This window comes from Rhincodon typus, chromosome 11 (genome assembly GCF_021869965.1).
Source record: "Rhincodon typus isolate 14 chromosome 11, sRhiTyp1.1, whole genome shotgun sequence".
NCBI classification, from domain to species: domain Eukaryota; kingdom Metazoa; phylum Chordata; class Chondrichthyes; order Orectolobiformes; family Rhincodontidae; genus Rhincodon; species Rhincodon typus.
The window spans coordinates 38,060,089-38,073,555 of record NC_063342.1 but is presented as its reverse complement, the minus strand read 5'-3'; the positions used below and the strand labels follow the sequence as shown (position 1 = coordinate 38,073,555).

General features: G+C 39.7%; 1 protein-coding gene across 3 annotated transcripts in view; it reads left to right on the top strand.

Moving 5' to 3' along the window:
• The first annotated feature begins 750 nt into the window (after positions 1 to 750).
• The window catches only part of casq2 (calsequestrin 2), a 38,208-nt gene continuing 25,491 nt past the window's right edge, over positions 751 to 13,467 (top strand). Inside the window, exons 1-5 of one of the 3 annotated variants that reach the window (XM_048602986.1) lie at positions 751 to 797; positions 882 to 1,010; positions 1,268 to 1,457; positions 1,668 to 1,752; positions 12,281 to 12,381. In XM_048602986.1, coding sequence (XP_048458943.1) covers positions 1,335 to 1,457; positions 1,668 to 1,752; positions 12,281 to 12,381 — 309 coding nt within the window. In that variant the 5' untranslated portion in view covers positions 751 to 797; positions 882 to 1,010; positions 1,268 to 1,334. Of the gene's footprint in view, positions 798 to 848; positions 1,458 to 1,667; positions 1,753 to 12,280; positions 12,382 to 13,467 lie in introns of those variants that run through there. The other 2 variants (XM_048602984.1, XM_048602985.1) reach the window with 2 other exon arrangements.

The window sequence follows — 13,467 nt, the reverse complement described above, 5'->3', positions numbered from 1 at the left end:
TACAGTGTGAATCTGAATAAAAATGTGCACACATTTCATCCAGATGACATTTTGACTCTTACTGCCTTATAGTTCAGTGGAGGGCGCTGTTCTTCAGTTGTGTTGGAGGTTTCAAACTGATCGTTGAGGTTCCTCAGAGGGAGATATGGGGTGGATTCTTTTGTCGACCTGTCAATCATCAGCCACAACATTTCACATATTGCACCTTTTTTATAATACTGAATCCCTGAATGTGATGCGCACTGTGAACTATTGTACCCTGAGTATGTGACAAGGTACAGCCAATGAACTATTAATAATCATTAAATTAACTGAAAGCCGACTTTTTGTAAATGATAAACTAGGATTTGGCTTTGCATTTGTTTCGTCGCCACAGAATTTTTCGAGCAGCGCGTTTTGAAATACATCCATGAAATATATTTTCTTGAGAACATAATGCGTTGAATAACACTGTACAGCTGGAATGACGGATTTAAATTAGATTATTTTACATTGTATCACTTTGATTTTCTATAGAGAAAGAAGTTCAATTATTCTTTAATGTATTTTTGAATGCATTGAAAAGTGCACCATGATACAGTCAGATCGGTTTGCCAGTGTTACAGATCCTACAATAAACTATCTGGCTGGCCTCCTGGGTATGGCTCTAATGGTCTATATAAAGCAGAACTGTACAATCATTCACTCCGCCTGCGTTTGAAACATTCTCTCAATCCCGTAACCTTTCCAAACAGCGTCAACGTGCCAAGATGGAAACATTATCTGCATTCAGCGTTAGTTGCTTTGAGAGATAGAAGGTAACGTTAATGTCAGGCTGATAGGTTTTTTTTTACAGTTTGCAGTGTCTATCTGAAAGGTCAATCTCTCCCTCCCCTCCACAGAAAAGCCCTTCAAAATGAGGATGGCGAATCCCCCTTCGACTCGTGCCTTTGCTGTTTCAGTGCAGTATATTTTTAGCTGGAAACAACTGGCTTCTTAAAATGGAGTTTGAAGTGGAAAGGGTGCAGGAGGTTGGTATGTGAGGTATCTGGGCTCTGCCTCCATCTATTCTTTCTCCAGGGACTGTTCTATTTGTTCCCTCTCCCTCTCTCTCTCTCTGTTTCTCTGATCAGAAGTTGTAACAAGTACTAAAGGGGGAAGGCATAATCTTTCCAGTGAAGCAATTTTATTTCCTCTTTTTTTTTATTGTGTGGTGTGTAAATAATATAACTTTTACAATGAATGCAATCTGGCTCTGTTTGGCGACTTTCTTTGTCGCCTGCATCAGCTGCAGAGCAGAAGATGGACTTGAATTCCCCCGGTATGATGGAAAAGACAGAGTTGCCGACGTCGATATGAAAAACTACCAAAAGATTTTGGAAAAGTACGATATTCTGTGCCTCTTGTATCACGCGTCGGTTCCTGCAGGAGACAAAGTTGCTCAGAAACGGTTTGACCGCGTGGAATTGGTTCTCGAGGTAAGACTTGATTCAGGGTTGACTGGTGGGGACTCTTTAAACTGGGACAAAGTACGTAAAACACTCCCAGCAACATGTTTATGCTGAGGACTGACTTTGATAAACACCGCGCTTTTGCATGGTAGTAAAGACACATGTAAAGTTTATTATATTTGAAAATTGCAAGAGATCAAAACTAATAGTTTCTATTTGTTTCTGTTTTGGAGGCAGCTGGCAGCTCAGGTCTTACAAGACAAGAACATTGGATTTGGGCTTGTGGATGAGAAGAAAGATGCAAAGCTGGCTAAGAAACTGGGTGAGAATTAAAGTGTTGAAACTAATTGACACGATGTTAACTACTGAAAACAATTCCTGAGCTGGGCACCCCTCAGATTTCTAATTGCTATTGCTGACATTGCTGAATATATTAACAACCACAGAAGATGGGGACATTATTTAAAGAAACGTTTATGAAAAGAGGCAAGTTCTTTCATGCAAATCTATGAAATAGACCATTCGGCCCATTTTGAGCCTATTCCACCATTCAATAAGATCATGACTGATCTGCTTGTGTTTGGAATCACACTCCCATTGGCCCCCAACAACCCTTGATTCCCTTGCCTAGCAGGAATTTATCTACCTCTGTCTTCGAAGTATTTTGTGACTGCTGCCTTCTGAGGCAGTGTTCCAAAGTTGCACAAGCCTCTGAGAGAAAAGAAAATTCTCCTCATCTGTATCCTGAAAGGGTGATCCCCAATTTCCAAACAGTGTCCACTGCTTCTGCACGCATCCACATGTGTGAACATCCTTTCTGTGTCCACCTTGTCGAGATCATTCAGGATCTTATCAAGTCACTATAGTGTTACGAGATCATAGAGCTGCTCCCTTATTAGAGAGAGATGACTGGTGATGATTTGACCTGAGGGCCACCATACCTTGGGCAAGTGGAAAGGTTGAGATGTAGAGTCCTTTGTGGTGATCTCCACCAGTGTAAGGATTGAACCCATTCTCTTACAAAAACCAACCAGCCAGCCAACTGAGCTAAACCAACCCCCACAGAATCTTATACACTTAATCAAATCCAACAAGCTTATTTAGAATAAGCTTCCTGAGCTAGGTGGTGTACTGCAATCTCAATTTGTAACCTTGCCAAAACCCCCTTCACCTTGTTCCTGGCAGAGAACTTTTCCATCACCACTCCCACAGTTTTTTTTTCATGTTTTTAAATATAGAGATCATTTACTTGCTTTTATCTCTGCCCGACGAAAACAAAAGTGGCTGCTTTAAATACTCTTACAGCAAATAAATTGAAAATTTAATGCCAGTCTTATGCTTAGAATTAATCTAATTTGTTTTGTGCATTGCTGGCGAGACTTCCTTGGACTTGCCCTGTATATTTTTGTTCATACAATGTAACATTATGTTTATCTTGGAAGGTAAAGTTGAAAAGTAAAGTTACCATAGTCCCACTTTCTCATCTGAGAGATGACTGTTAGGGAGTTTAACCTGAGGGTTTCCATGCCTGTGGTGAGGGGTGAAGTTAAGAAGATCAGACCTTCATGGTGACCTCAGGTACAGGAATTGAACTTGCACTGTTGGTGTTACTCCATATTGTAAACCAGCCATTCAGCCAATTGAACTAACCAACTCCCTAGTGCAGGGTATTACAATGATTCTGGACCTAATTTAAGTGAAATGCTTGATGTTGCATAAAGAAGTTTTATTATTTTTAATGCACTGTTGCATTATACAAAATTGATATAAAAACATAGAAGCATAGAAACTGGGGACACGAATAGGCCAATTGGCCCATTGTGTCTCCTTGAACATGGCTAATCCTTTACCTCAATGGCCTAATCCCACCCTCTCCCCATACCCTTTAATGTCTTTAGCCTCGTGAAATCTATTTCTTTCGTAAACATATTCAGTGACTTGGCCTCCACTGCCTTCTGTGGTAGAGAATTACGCAGGTTCACTGAAATCTGAGTGAAGAAATTTCTCTTCATCTCAGTTTGAAATGGCCTATGCTTATCTGAATGCTGGCTGCCAAGAAGAATGAGATTCAGAGCATAGATTACATTCAGGATTTGATTGCGTCACATTTGCAAGTCTGCTGAAACCCATCCCATGCTGTCACAATAAGCGTGTAGTTCTGAACCTCACTGGACAAAGGAAACAGCATCCTGTCTGTCCAGCCTTGTCAGAATTTTGTATGTTTCAGAAAGATCCCCTCTCATTCTTTTAAATTCCAGTGAATACAGACCCAGTCAATCCAAACTCCCCTCAAAGGACAAACATGCTAGTCCAGGAGTCAGTTGAGAACCTTCACAGCAGTCCCTCAGTGGCAAATATATCTTTTCTTGGGTAAGGAGATCAGAACCATACACTATATTACATATGTGATCTCACCAAGGCCCTGCACATTAGCAGTATGAATTCCTTGCTCCTATACTCAAACTATCTTGCTGTGAAGTCGGCATACCATTTACCTTCCTAACTGTTTGCTGCAACTACATGCTTGCTTTCAGTGACCAGTGTATGAGGGCACCCAGATCCCATTGCACATCAACGTTTCCCAACCTATCACTACTGGATGGCATGGTGGCTCAGTGGTTAGCACTGCTGCCTCACAGTGCCAGGGACCTGGGTTCAATTCTACCCTCAGGCAACTGTCTGTGTGGAGTTTGCACATTCTCTGTGTGGGTTTTCTCCCACAGTCCAGAGGTGTGCAGGTTAGGTGGATTGGCCATGCTGAGTTGCCCATAGTGTTCAGGGATGTGTAGATTAGGTAGGTTATAAGGGGAATGGGTCTGGGTGGGATGCTCTGAGAGTCGGTGTGGACATGTTGGACCGAAGAACCTGTTTCCATACTGTAGGGATTCTATGAATACTCTGCTCTGTTCTTTTTCTGTTACTAAATTACCCATGCTGTATTGCATCTGCCATGCATTTGCTGACTCATTCAACTTGTCTTAATTATCTTGAAGCCTCTTTACATATGCCTGACCACCCTCAATCCTATCTAATTCGATTTTAACCTCAATCCTATCTAGTTGACTTTATATGGATCAGTGTATATTTTTCATGTGATCAGTTGGTTTGGAGGCTTACGATATCATCAGTTTTTCAGAAATTCAAGGAATTAAAATGTGTCTAAGTTTCCAATGTGGCAGTCAGGATGCATGTTCTCATTTCATGTTAGAATGTGCTGACTTCCATATTGGATGAGGTCTCTCCATAGGTGGCCAAAATTAGGAGTATTTTAACTATTGAAGAATGTAAATAGTGATCTATGTTCGTTGGTGACGTAAAGAGTTTAGGACTGGAGAGACAGCAAAATGTGTTTGAAAATGAAAAAGAAACCGTGTAATTGTGGTGGAATTGATGGAAAATGGAGCCTATGGCATTATCATGCCATTAGTGCCTTTTAGAAAATTCAAACATTTGGAAAAATGTCTAATTGTGAACCAATGGTTTACTTTCCCTTATAAGGTTATAGATCAGGGCTGCAAAAGTTTATTGTGACAGGCTGGGATGCGTTTGAGCAGACTTGGAAATGTGATGCAATCAAATCCAAAATGTAATCTATGCTCTGAATCTAATTCTTCTTGGCAGCCAGCATTCAGATAAGCAGCACAACAATGCCTGGCACTGTTCAGACTTTACTGATAGCCAATTCTACCATGTCTTTAATACCGGAATAGTGACCATTCTTAACACTATTTTTTCGTAATCATTTCTAATTTGGGGACCTCCATTAGCACTGACAACAAGTTCTATATTTACCATTTAAGAAATTTATAATGGATAATGCCAGCATTTACCATTTTTTAGACTCATCAATTAACATGATAATTTTATTCCACATCTTCAGAGGCTTTTTGAATTCATAAATAGGATGTGGGCTAGCATTTGTTGCCCATCCCTAATTGTCCTCGAGAAAGTGTTGGTGAGCTAGCTTTTTGAAATGCTTCAGTCCTTGGGGTGTAGGGATACCATTATGCTTATAAAAATGAAGTTCCAAGACTTTGACCCAGCAACACTAAAAGAACCATGATAGACTTCCACAACAGGTTAATTTGTGGCTTAGAGGGAAACTTGCAGGTGATAGTATTCCCATGCAGCTTGTGCTCTTACCCTTTTAGGTGGAGAGTTCATATGTTTGGGAAGTGCTATCACTGAAGCCTTGGTGAATTATTGTAGTGTATCTTGTAGATGGTACATAGTGCTACTCTTGTGTGTCATTGGTGTAGGGAGAGAATGTTGAAAGTTCATGGGATGCCAATTCTGTAGGCTGCTTTTTTCTGGATCATTTTAGCTTTTTGAGTGTTGTTGGAGCTACTGTCAGCCAGGCAAGTGGAAAGTATTCCATCACACTGTTGACTTGTGCCTTGTATATGATGTATAGGTGTTGGAAAGTCAGGATGTGAATTACTTGTTGTAGAGTTCCTAGACTCTGACTTTCTACTCTAGCCACAGTAATACTTTTCCAGTTCAGTTTCTGGTCAGTGCTAACCCCCAAGATGTTGATGATGGGAAATTCTGCGATTGTGATGCCTTTAATATCTTAGGAGGTGGTCAGATTTTTGGAAATGTTCACTGTGTGGCACAAAATTTACTTGCCACTTATCAGTCCAAGCCTGAATATTATCTGCATCTAGACATGGCTGCTTCAGTATCTGAAGTGTTGCAAGTGTTACTGAATCATTGAGTCATCAGTGAATATCTCCATTTCTGACCTTATGATTAAAAGAACGTCATTGATGAAGCTGCTGAAGACGGCTGAGCCTAGGAAATTACCCTGAGGAACTCCTGCAGAGATGTCCTGGGATTGATCTCAAGGAACCACAATAATCTTCCTTTGTGTTGGGTATGATTCCAACTAATGAGGAGTGTTTCACCTGTTTCCCAGTGACTTCAGTTTTGCTGGGTCTTCCTGATGCCATACTCACTCCAATGCTGCCTTGATGTCAAGGGTAGTCATTCTCAAATCACATCGGGAGTTCAGTTCTTTTGTCCAAAATTAACCAAGTGTGGAAGGACGAAGGAGCTAAGTAGCTCTTTTGGAACCCTAAGTGAGCATCAGTCAGCAGGTTATCACTCACTATGATAGCCATTTGATAACACTGTGTTCTTCCGCTGATCAATTTTGAAAAAAACCTGTATCACTGACAACATCTACCCATTTTAACCACAAGCACCTTTTCTGAAGTATGTAAAATAAAACTAGCATGTTTTATAAAACTGACCCTCCCAAACTTTCAAGCCTGCTCATGAGTGATTTATAGTGCAACCAAGCAACAATGTTGACTTTGACCTTAAACGCAAGAAAATGTTTATGACCAAAGTTGAGGAAAAGTAAGTTGTCAGTGTGGTATTATCAGTATAACTGCATCTGCTTCAGGGTTGACATTCAGTTTCTTGGAAAAAAGATGTTGACAAAGTAGGTGATCACTGATGCAGAATGCTCTAAATTAATTGTTCTGGGCAGACAACTTTGAGATAAGAGTGCAGTAGTTTCTGGGCTGCTCCATCTTTAACATTGATAGGCAACTCCAATATTAGAGTAGAATCTATTGTTCCAGGCAATATTTGTTCAAGATGTCAGAGCATACACAACAAAATTATTGAGATACCCACATTTGTTGACCAAATGAAAGAAACCTCATCAGTTATAAAACAATACATTGTACTAATCCTGTCCATGCTTAGAAATATTCCTTTGCGCATGAATGTTATCAGTTTGAAGGAGAAATTGCAAGAAATTATGCTATTTATTTCGGACCATAATCATCTATAAAATAACAGTGAACCTCAGAATGCTCACTGTCGGTATTATGCAAATACAATAGCAATATTAAGCAAAGATAGATGAGCAGCTGAATGTTGAAATTCAAAGGTTGTTATTCAAGCTCACCCCACTGTTAGCTTTTCAAAAACACTATCTTGCTATCTGCCTCACTGTTCAAATACATTGAATGACATGAATTTGAATAAAAACTGAAAGAACTGAGGATACTGTAAATCAGGAACAAAAACAGAAGTTGCTGGAAAAGCTCAGCAGGTCTGGCAGCATCTGTGTAGGAAACATCAGAGTTAAGGTTTCGGGTCCGATGACCCTTCCTCAGAACCTCACTTCAGATTGTGTGCAAAGGATTTCCTAATATCACCTTTGCTTCTTTTACAAAATTAGTTGAATTTTTGACCTCTGATTCTTGACAGTTTTGACAATAGAAATAGTTTTTCTCACTCTGCTCACTCCAGCCCCTTCATCATTTTGTAAAATACATCAAGTCTTCTTTCAAATTGGTTTAAGGAGAACAACTGCTCCAATCTATCAACTGAGCTGAAGTCCCTCATCACATCTTATGTGTACCCTCTTTAGAGCCTTTCTGAGGTGTGATGTCCAGAATTAGAACAATACTGCACAGCACTGCAATGGCGCCAAATCAGTGTTTCCAAAACATTTGTCATAAATTCCTTGTTTTTCTATTCCATGCTTTATAAAACAAGGAGTCCTGTATGCTCCTTTAACCATTTTCTCATCCCACCCTCCCTCTTTCAGCATTTTATGTACATAAAACTCCAGGTCTATTTTTCCTGAATGCTTTTTGAAATTGTAATCTTCATTTTAAGTCACCTTTCCTCAATCTTCGTACAAAAATGTATCACTGTACATTTAATTTCATCTGCCATATGTCTGTTCATTCTTCCATCAGCTTGCCTGTGTCCTCTTGAAGTTTACCAGTTAATTTACAATGTTGCTAAATTGGTCAGATACTGTTTAGTTTTGCTGTAGTTATGTTGTATGTTAAATGTAACACAGATACAGTGCCCATTGTATTGTGCTGACGAATCAGGTAATTTTCAGTTAGCAGCATTTTCACTGTACAGTACACAAAATACACTCCTAAACTGATCCCTTTCCTGTCAATATGAAGAGCCTTGAGACTCTTTATTACATTAACTCTGTATAGTATCTCCTAGAGGAGATGTCACATTGAAGGGTGAATAAACTGAGGGCACAAATTTGGGGTTATTGGCTGAGGAACAAACATGACCTTGGGAGGATCATTTTAGTGTTGCAAATCATTGGGATTTGAAGTGTACAGATTCAGTGACTGACTTCAAGAAGGGAATTTGACAAATATTTGGAGGAGAAAGAAGAAAAGCAGGGATATTGGATAAAATCCAGGGAATGGGACAAACTGAATTGATCTTTAAAAGAATTGGCGCAGATTCAATGAATCAAATAACTCCCTTCTGTGCCATGCTGTTCTATAACTGAAAGTTCTCTACTTGTGCAGCAGACATGAACTAATCTCACCACAGAAAATTAAATCCTGTCCATTTCAGTCTAAGTACCCATTAATGACATTGTAAATGCTGACTAAAGCTGACTAATCTCTCTGCCACTGAAAAAGAACTACTGCACGTGTGGAGTCTCATTCCTTAAAATTTAAGTCACTCTAAAAGATTTTTTTTAAAAGTAACATTTATTTTTCAATCTGTTCCTTTTAAATTTTTAATTTTTTAAAATTTTAAACATTTTATTTAAAATTCAATGTTTCTTTCCCTCTCAATATTTCTCAGAAATCTAATATAAAAACAAGAACACAAAAAAATTGGTTAGACAACAGTTGTAGGAAGAGAAGCAGATTTAATATTCCAGATCAATGACGTTCATCAGAACCCTTTAATCCAATCTTTCTTTTCCTTTCTTATTATTTTCACTTTCTCTTCCTTTTAATCTTACTTTCTGCCACTTATTTTTCTTCTCACATGAACCCTAATATATGTCTGATTTGGCAGTGTTACCATAATTTAACAGTAATTTACACTTTCCTCTCCTGCACTGTTAATTCTTTCAATCAGTTTGGTTGAGGCTATATATTGTTGCTGGCCCTGTTCACTCAGATCCCAGGTTTTCCTCGCTACAACTATAGCAGCTTGTGCTTTCAAGAATTTCCATCCTGAAATATCAATGCAATTACACTGGAAAGGGCTAGTATCTCCGCTAGAGGATATTATGTTCACTGTTTCAACGTGACTCCTCTGAAGGAATATTAGTTTAACTTCAAAAGCTATGATATGGTAATATTTGTGTTTGTGGTGCTTATACTCCTTACAATCATCAATAAATTCCATACATGAAGAATCCTGAAGGAGTCCAAAATTGCTAGTTATTGCAACCAGTCCTGCAGTACTCTGATGTAATTAAACTTTAAAAGAAAATAGTTCTGTCGAAGAATAGAAATAGAGACAGTGGTTAAATAAACACAAATCTCCACAGTTGCTACCAGAGCTGCTGAGTTTCTCCAGCATTCTCTGTGTTTAATTTAGAAACTTGATAAACTATGGATTTATATGACATTATCCTTTATGATAATTCATTTGAAGTGTTGTACCTATTTACCTCTGCTTTTACAATTCACATATTTTTGAAATAGGGTTGTGCTTTGCTTCAGAAGTCTACTTCATCGTTATTACCTCTTTAAAAATAATGCATAAGAGCAGATTTGCTGATGGCTTAAACACAATGGAAAACTAAGATTTTAGGAAGTAAAATAAACCCTCTTAAGAAGTAAAAAGAACCCTTTTAAGTTGCTTTGTGATAGGAATGGATCTCACAGGGATCCAAGCTAAAAATTCATAGCTCTTATTAAATAAAATTCCAACTGGAAGTGTGATCAGATTGCTGTCAGAACGTACTGCCATGTAGCACAACTTGAATAGAAGTGTGAAAAAGTGATAACAATAACAGTAGTTTTCACGTGATATGAAAAATACCCTTCAATTTGGATTAAGTGGTAGTAGTACATTGTTATCTTGCTTTAAAAGAACAACGTGTGTTGCTCCCATTAAGTGTAGTACTTGTATCATAAGTTGACTTCACTGTTGCTAACCCATCGCTCTGCTCTTTCTGGATTTAGGTAAGCAATTCATACTGGGGAAACAGGAGGTCTACTTATGAATGTACGCTCCCTGTATGACTTTATCCGTAGCTTGTTTTTTTTTTCAATTCATTTGAGACATTAACCATAGCAGCAAATGCAACTTAGCTATTGTGCATGAACCAAGTTCAGTGGTGGAAGCCAAATTTCTTACCATCAGTTACATACTAAATAAAATTGAAGGTATGAAGAAAAATACTTATATCAGACATTATAAAGCTTCAAAATTAATTTCAGCTATCTGAGAACTACAACCAAACTGAAGAAGGGGGTAAGGCAATGGGAATAAAATATTGCTGTACAAAATGGAGTTTGCAGGAAGTGTACAGTTTGCCTTTTAGATGAGAGCTGGATTAGTTTCTGAAAGTCAGGTACTTTTCAAGTCAAGGACTCTCCACATGTAAATAAAGCATGACTTGGTGATGGGATACTGGCCTCTATGGAGTTATTTCAATGTGGGTCCCAGTCTTGACCCAGACAGGTCTCATATTCTACGTAGTCAGACCCATGATGAGATTGTGTGGCAAAGGCACACTGACCAGCTGTTGACAGAACATCCCAAGTGTTGGAAACTCCCATCACCACAGGCCCTCAAGAAGGGATCTCTGCCTTACTTCCTGAAGGCAGTACACTGTCTCTGAAGCAACCCACCATCGCCAGCGTGGATACTGCTCCTGTGGAAGATACTGTGTCTATGCCCCCTAGAGTCAAGACCCCCTTTATATGAGGGCTCCACGAATCCCTAAGGTGAATCTGGCTCCAAAAGTAAAAAGACAGCCAGTGAAAAATAGGCACCCGCTGAACAGAATCTCTGATTAAATGACCTTCCTGTTTGTTGTATCTAGTGTATCATGTCCTTGGTGAATGTTTTGCAGCTTATATATGTTGAGTTTAGAACTGTATAAATATTTGGGTTTTGTTTAAGGAGAAGTTAGAAAGTAAAGGGGGAAGGGTGTTCTGTGTTAGAGTTGATTTATGTAATGTTGGGACAGTGTCTCTTGAAGAGGTGAGTCAAGTGACACCGGTGAGTGTTCAGCCTGTGCTCATGTGCTTGCTTAGAGTTGTTTGAGCTTTTCCAAGGTGCACACTTCAGAATAAAAAACTTGCAGCAAACAATGAGTTTGTATGTTCTTAGTTCTGACTGGAGCCAGTAACTGCCCAGCACAGAATACCAACAGAGTCACATGTGTATAGAAAACGGTTCCCTGCACCAGTGCAAGCTCTATTTGCGTGGCAAATCCATATGCCCTATCATCCTGCTACTGTCTACACATAGGAAATATAATGACAATGCTTCTACAGCATCTGAATTTCCAGGCCTGGATTGGAGGAGAACGAAAATTGCAGAGTTGTCTGGTTTGAGGCCTGTGAAGGTACCTGTGCCTTGCCAATAGGGAATAAGGAGGCCAACTGGTCAGTGGCAGGTTGAGGGATCAGCACACCAAGCAAGTCTGCAGGCCATCTCTGCCTGTTTGGGTTGGGGAGCAACTAAAGACCACCTTGGAGAGGTGTCTTCACATTCCAAACACTTTGTTCTTCCAGCACATGCATGTCATGCTCAACCCAGCATCTTTCCCAGTACGTGGCACTATACTGACTCCATAGAAGTGGCTGCAAAGCATGGTACTCACTTTTTACAGATTTCATGCTGCAGAGCCCAGTTTCATGATCAAATTTTGTTGCATGAGCTGCAAGATTATCGTAACTAGTACTGAATTCAAACAGCAACCCACATCGATAATAGAGCTACTTGTTGAAGCATCAGAGCTACTCAAGGCTGAGCAGTGAATATTCATGGCAATGTAGTTGTGTAAGATTTTAAAGCTCTTTAGAATAACATCCAGCTTCCAGGATATGTTCTCTTTCACTTACTGTCTCCATTTTTCACAGGTTTGATCGAAATTGGGAGTGTATATATTTTTAAAGATGATCATCTGATTGAATATGATGGCGAGCTCTCTCCTGAAGTCCTTGTCGCATTCCTTCTGGACGTGAGTAAAACCAACTGTGTCACCAGTATCTTTCAGGGTCTTCTTCTCAAAGTGAGGGTATCATTGTTGGTCAGCCGTGAGTCAGAGGTTCACTTTGACAACTACTCAGGACTTGGGGTAGGCTTTAAACCCCTAATGCTTCCTGGATATTATCAAACTTATTCAGGCTGGAATTTTCTGAAATCCCCAACATTGAAGGGCTTTTTTAGAAGGTTCCAAACCCAAGCGATTTATCCATTAGAATTTACAATTTCCCAGGCACTCCCCTTGGGAGTCATTTGCAGGAATTTTTGCTTGATCCTAACACATAACTTCAGACAATGATCCTGTAAAGGGTATCTGGCCATCAGAATATCTGAGCCAATCCTCACTGCACTCCACCACCAGTTTGTTTTGCCAATTTTCCAGTGGCATAAGTGGTGCCATATGTTGTGGCATGGTCACAAATAATTTGCCCAAGTAGTCATGTTTCATGTGTTAGCAGCTACTCAACAGTGCAGCTGAGTCCAAGTTTTCTTCCCCTGAAGGAATCCGAAGACATAGGCTAGTGATTAGGACCAGAATCTCAGATTGCAGTGTTATCTATGGATTGTGCATATTGTACATATTCCAACCCCTCTATACTGGTGGTGGAGTGCAGTGAGGATTGGCTCAGATATTCTGATGGCCAGATACCCTTTACAGGATCATTGTCTGAAGTTGTGTGTTAGGATCAAGCAAAAATTCCTGCAAATGACTCCCAAGGGGAGTGCCTGGGAAATTGTAAATTCTAATGGATAAATTGCTTGGGTTTGGAACCTTCTAAAAAAGCCCTTCGATGTTGGGGATTTCAGAGAGTTCCAGCCTGAATAAGTTTGATAATATCCAGGAAGCATTAGGGGTTTAAAGCCTACCCCAAGTCCTGAGTAGTTGTCAAAGTGAACCTCTGACTCATGGCTGACCAACAATGATACCCTCACTTTTGACCCTGATATCTCCCTCCTTTTAGGAACCCCTTCTCCTCCTGAGCCTCTCCCTGCCAGCCTGACACCTCCTCCTCCCGAGGCTACCCCACTCAATTCCCCTGGGAATTAACGCCATCTCTAC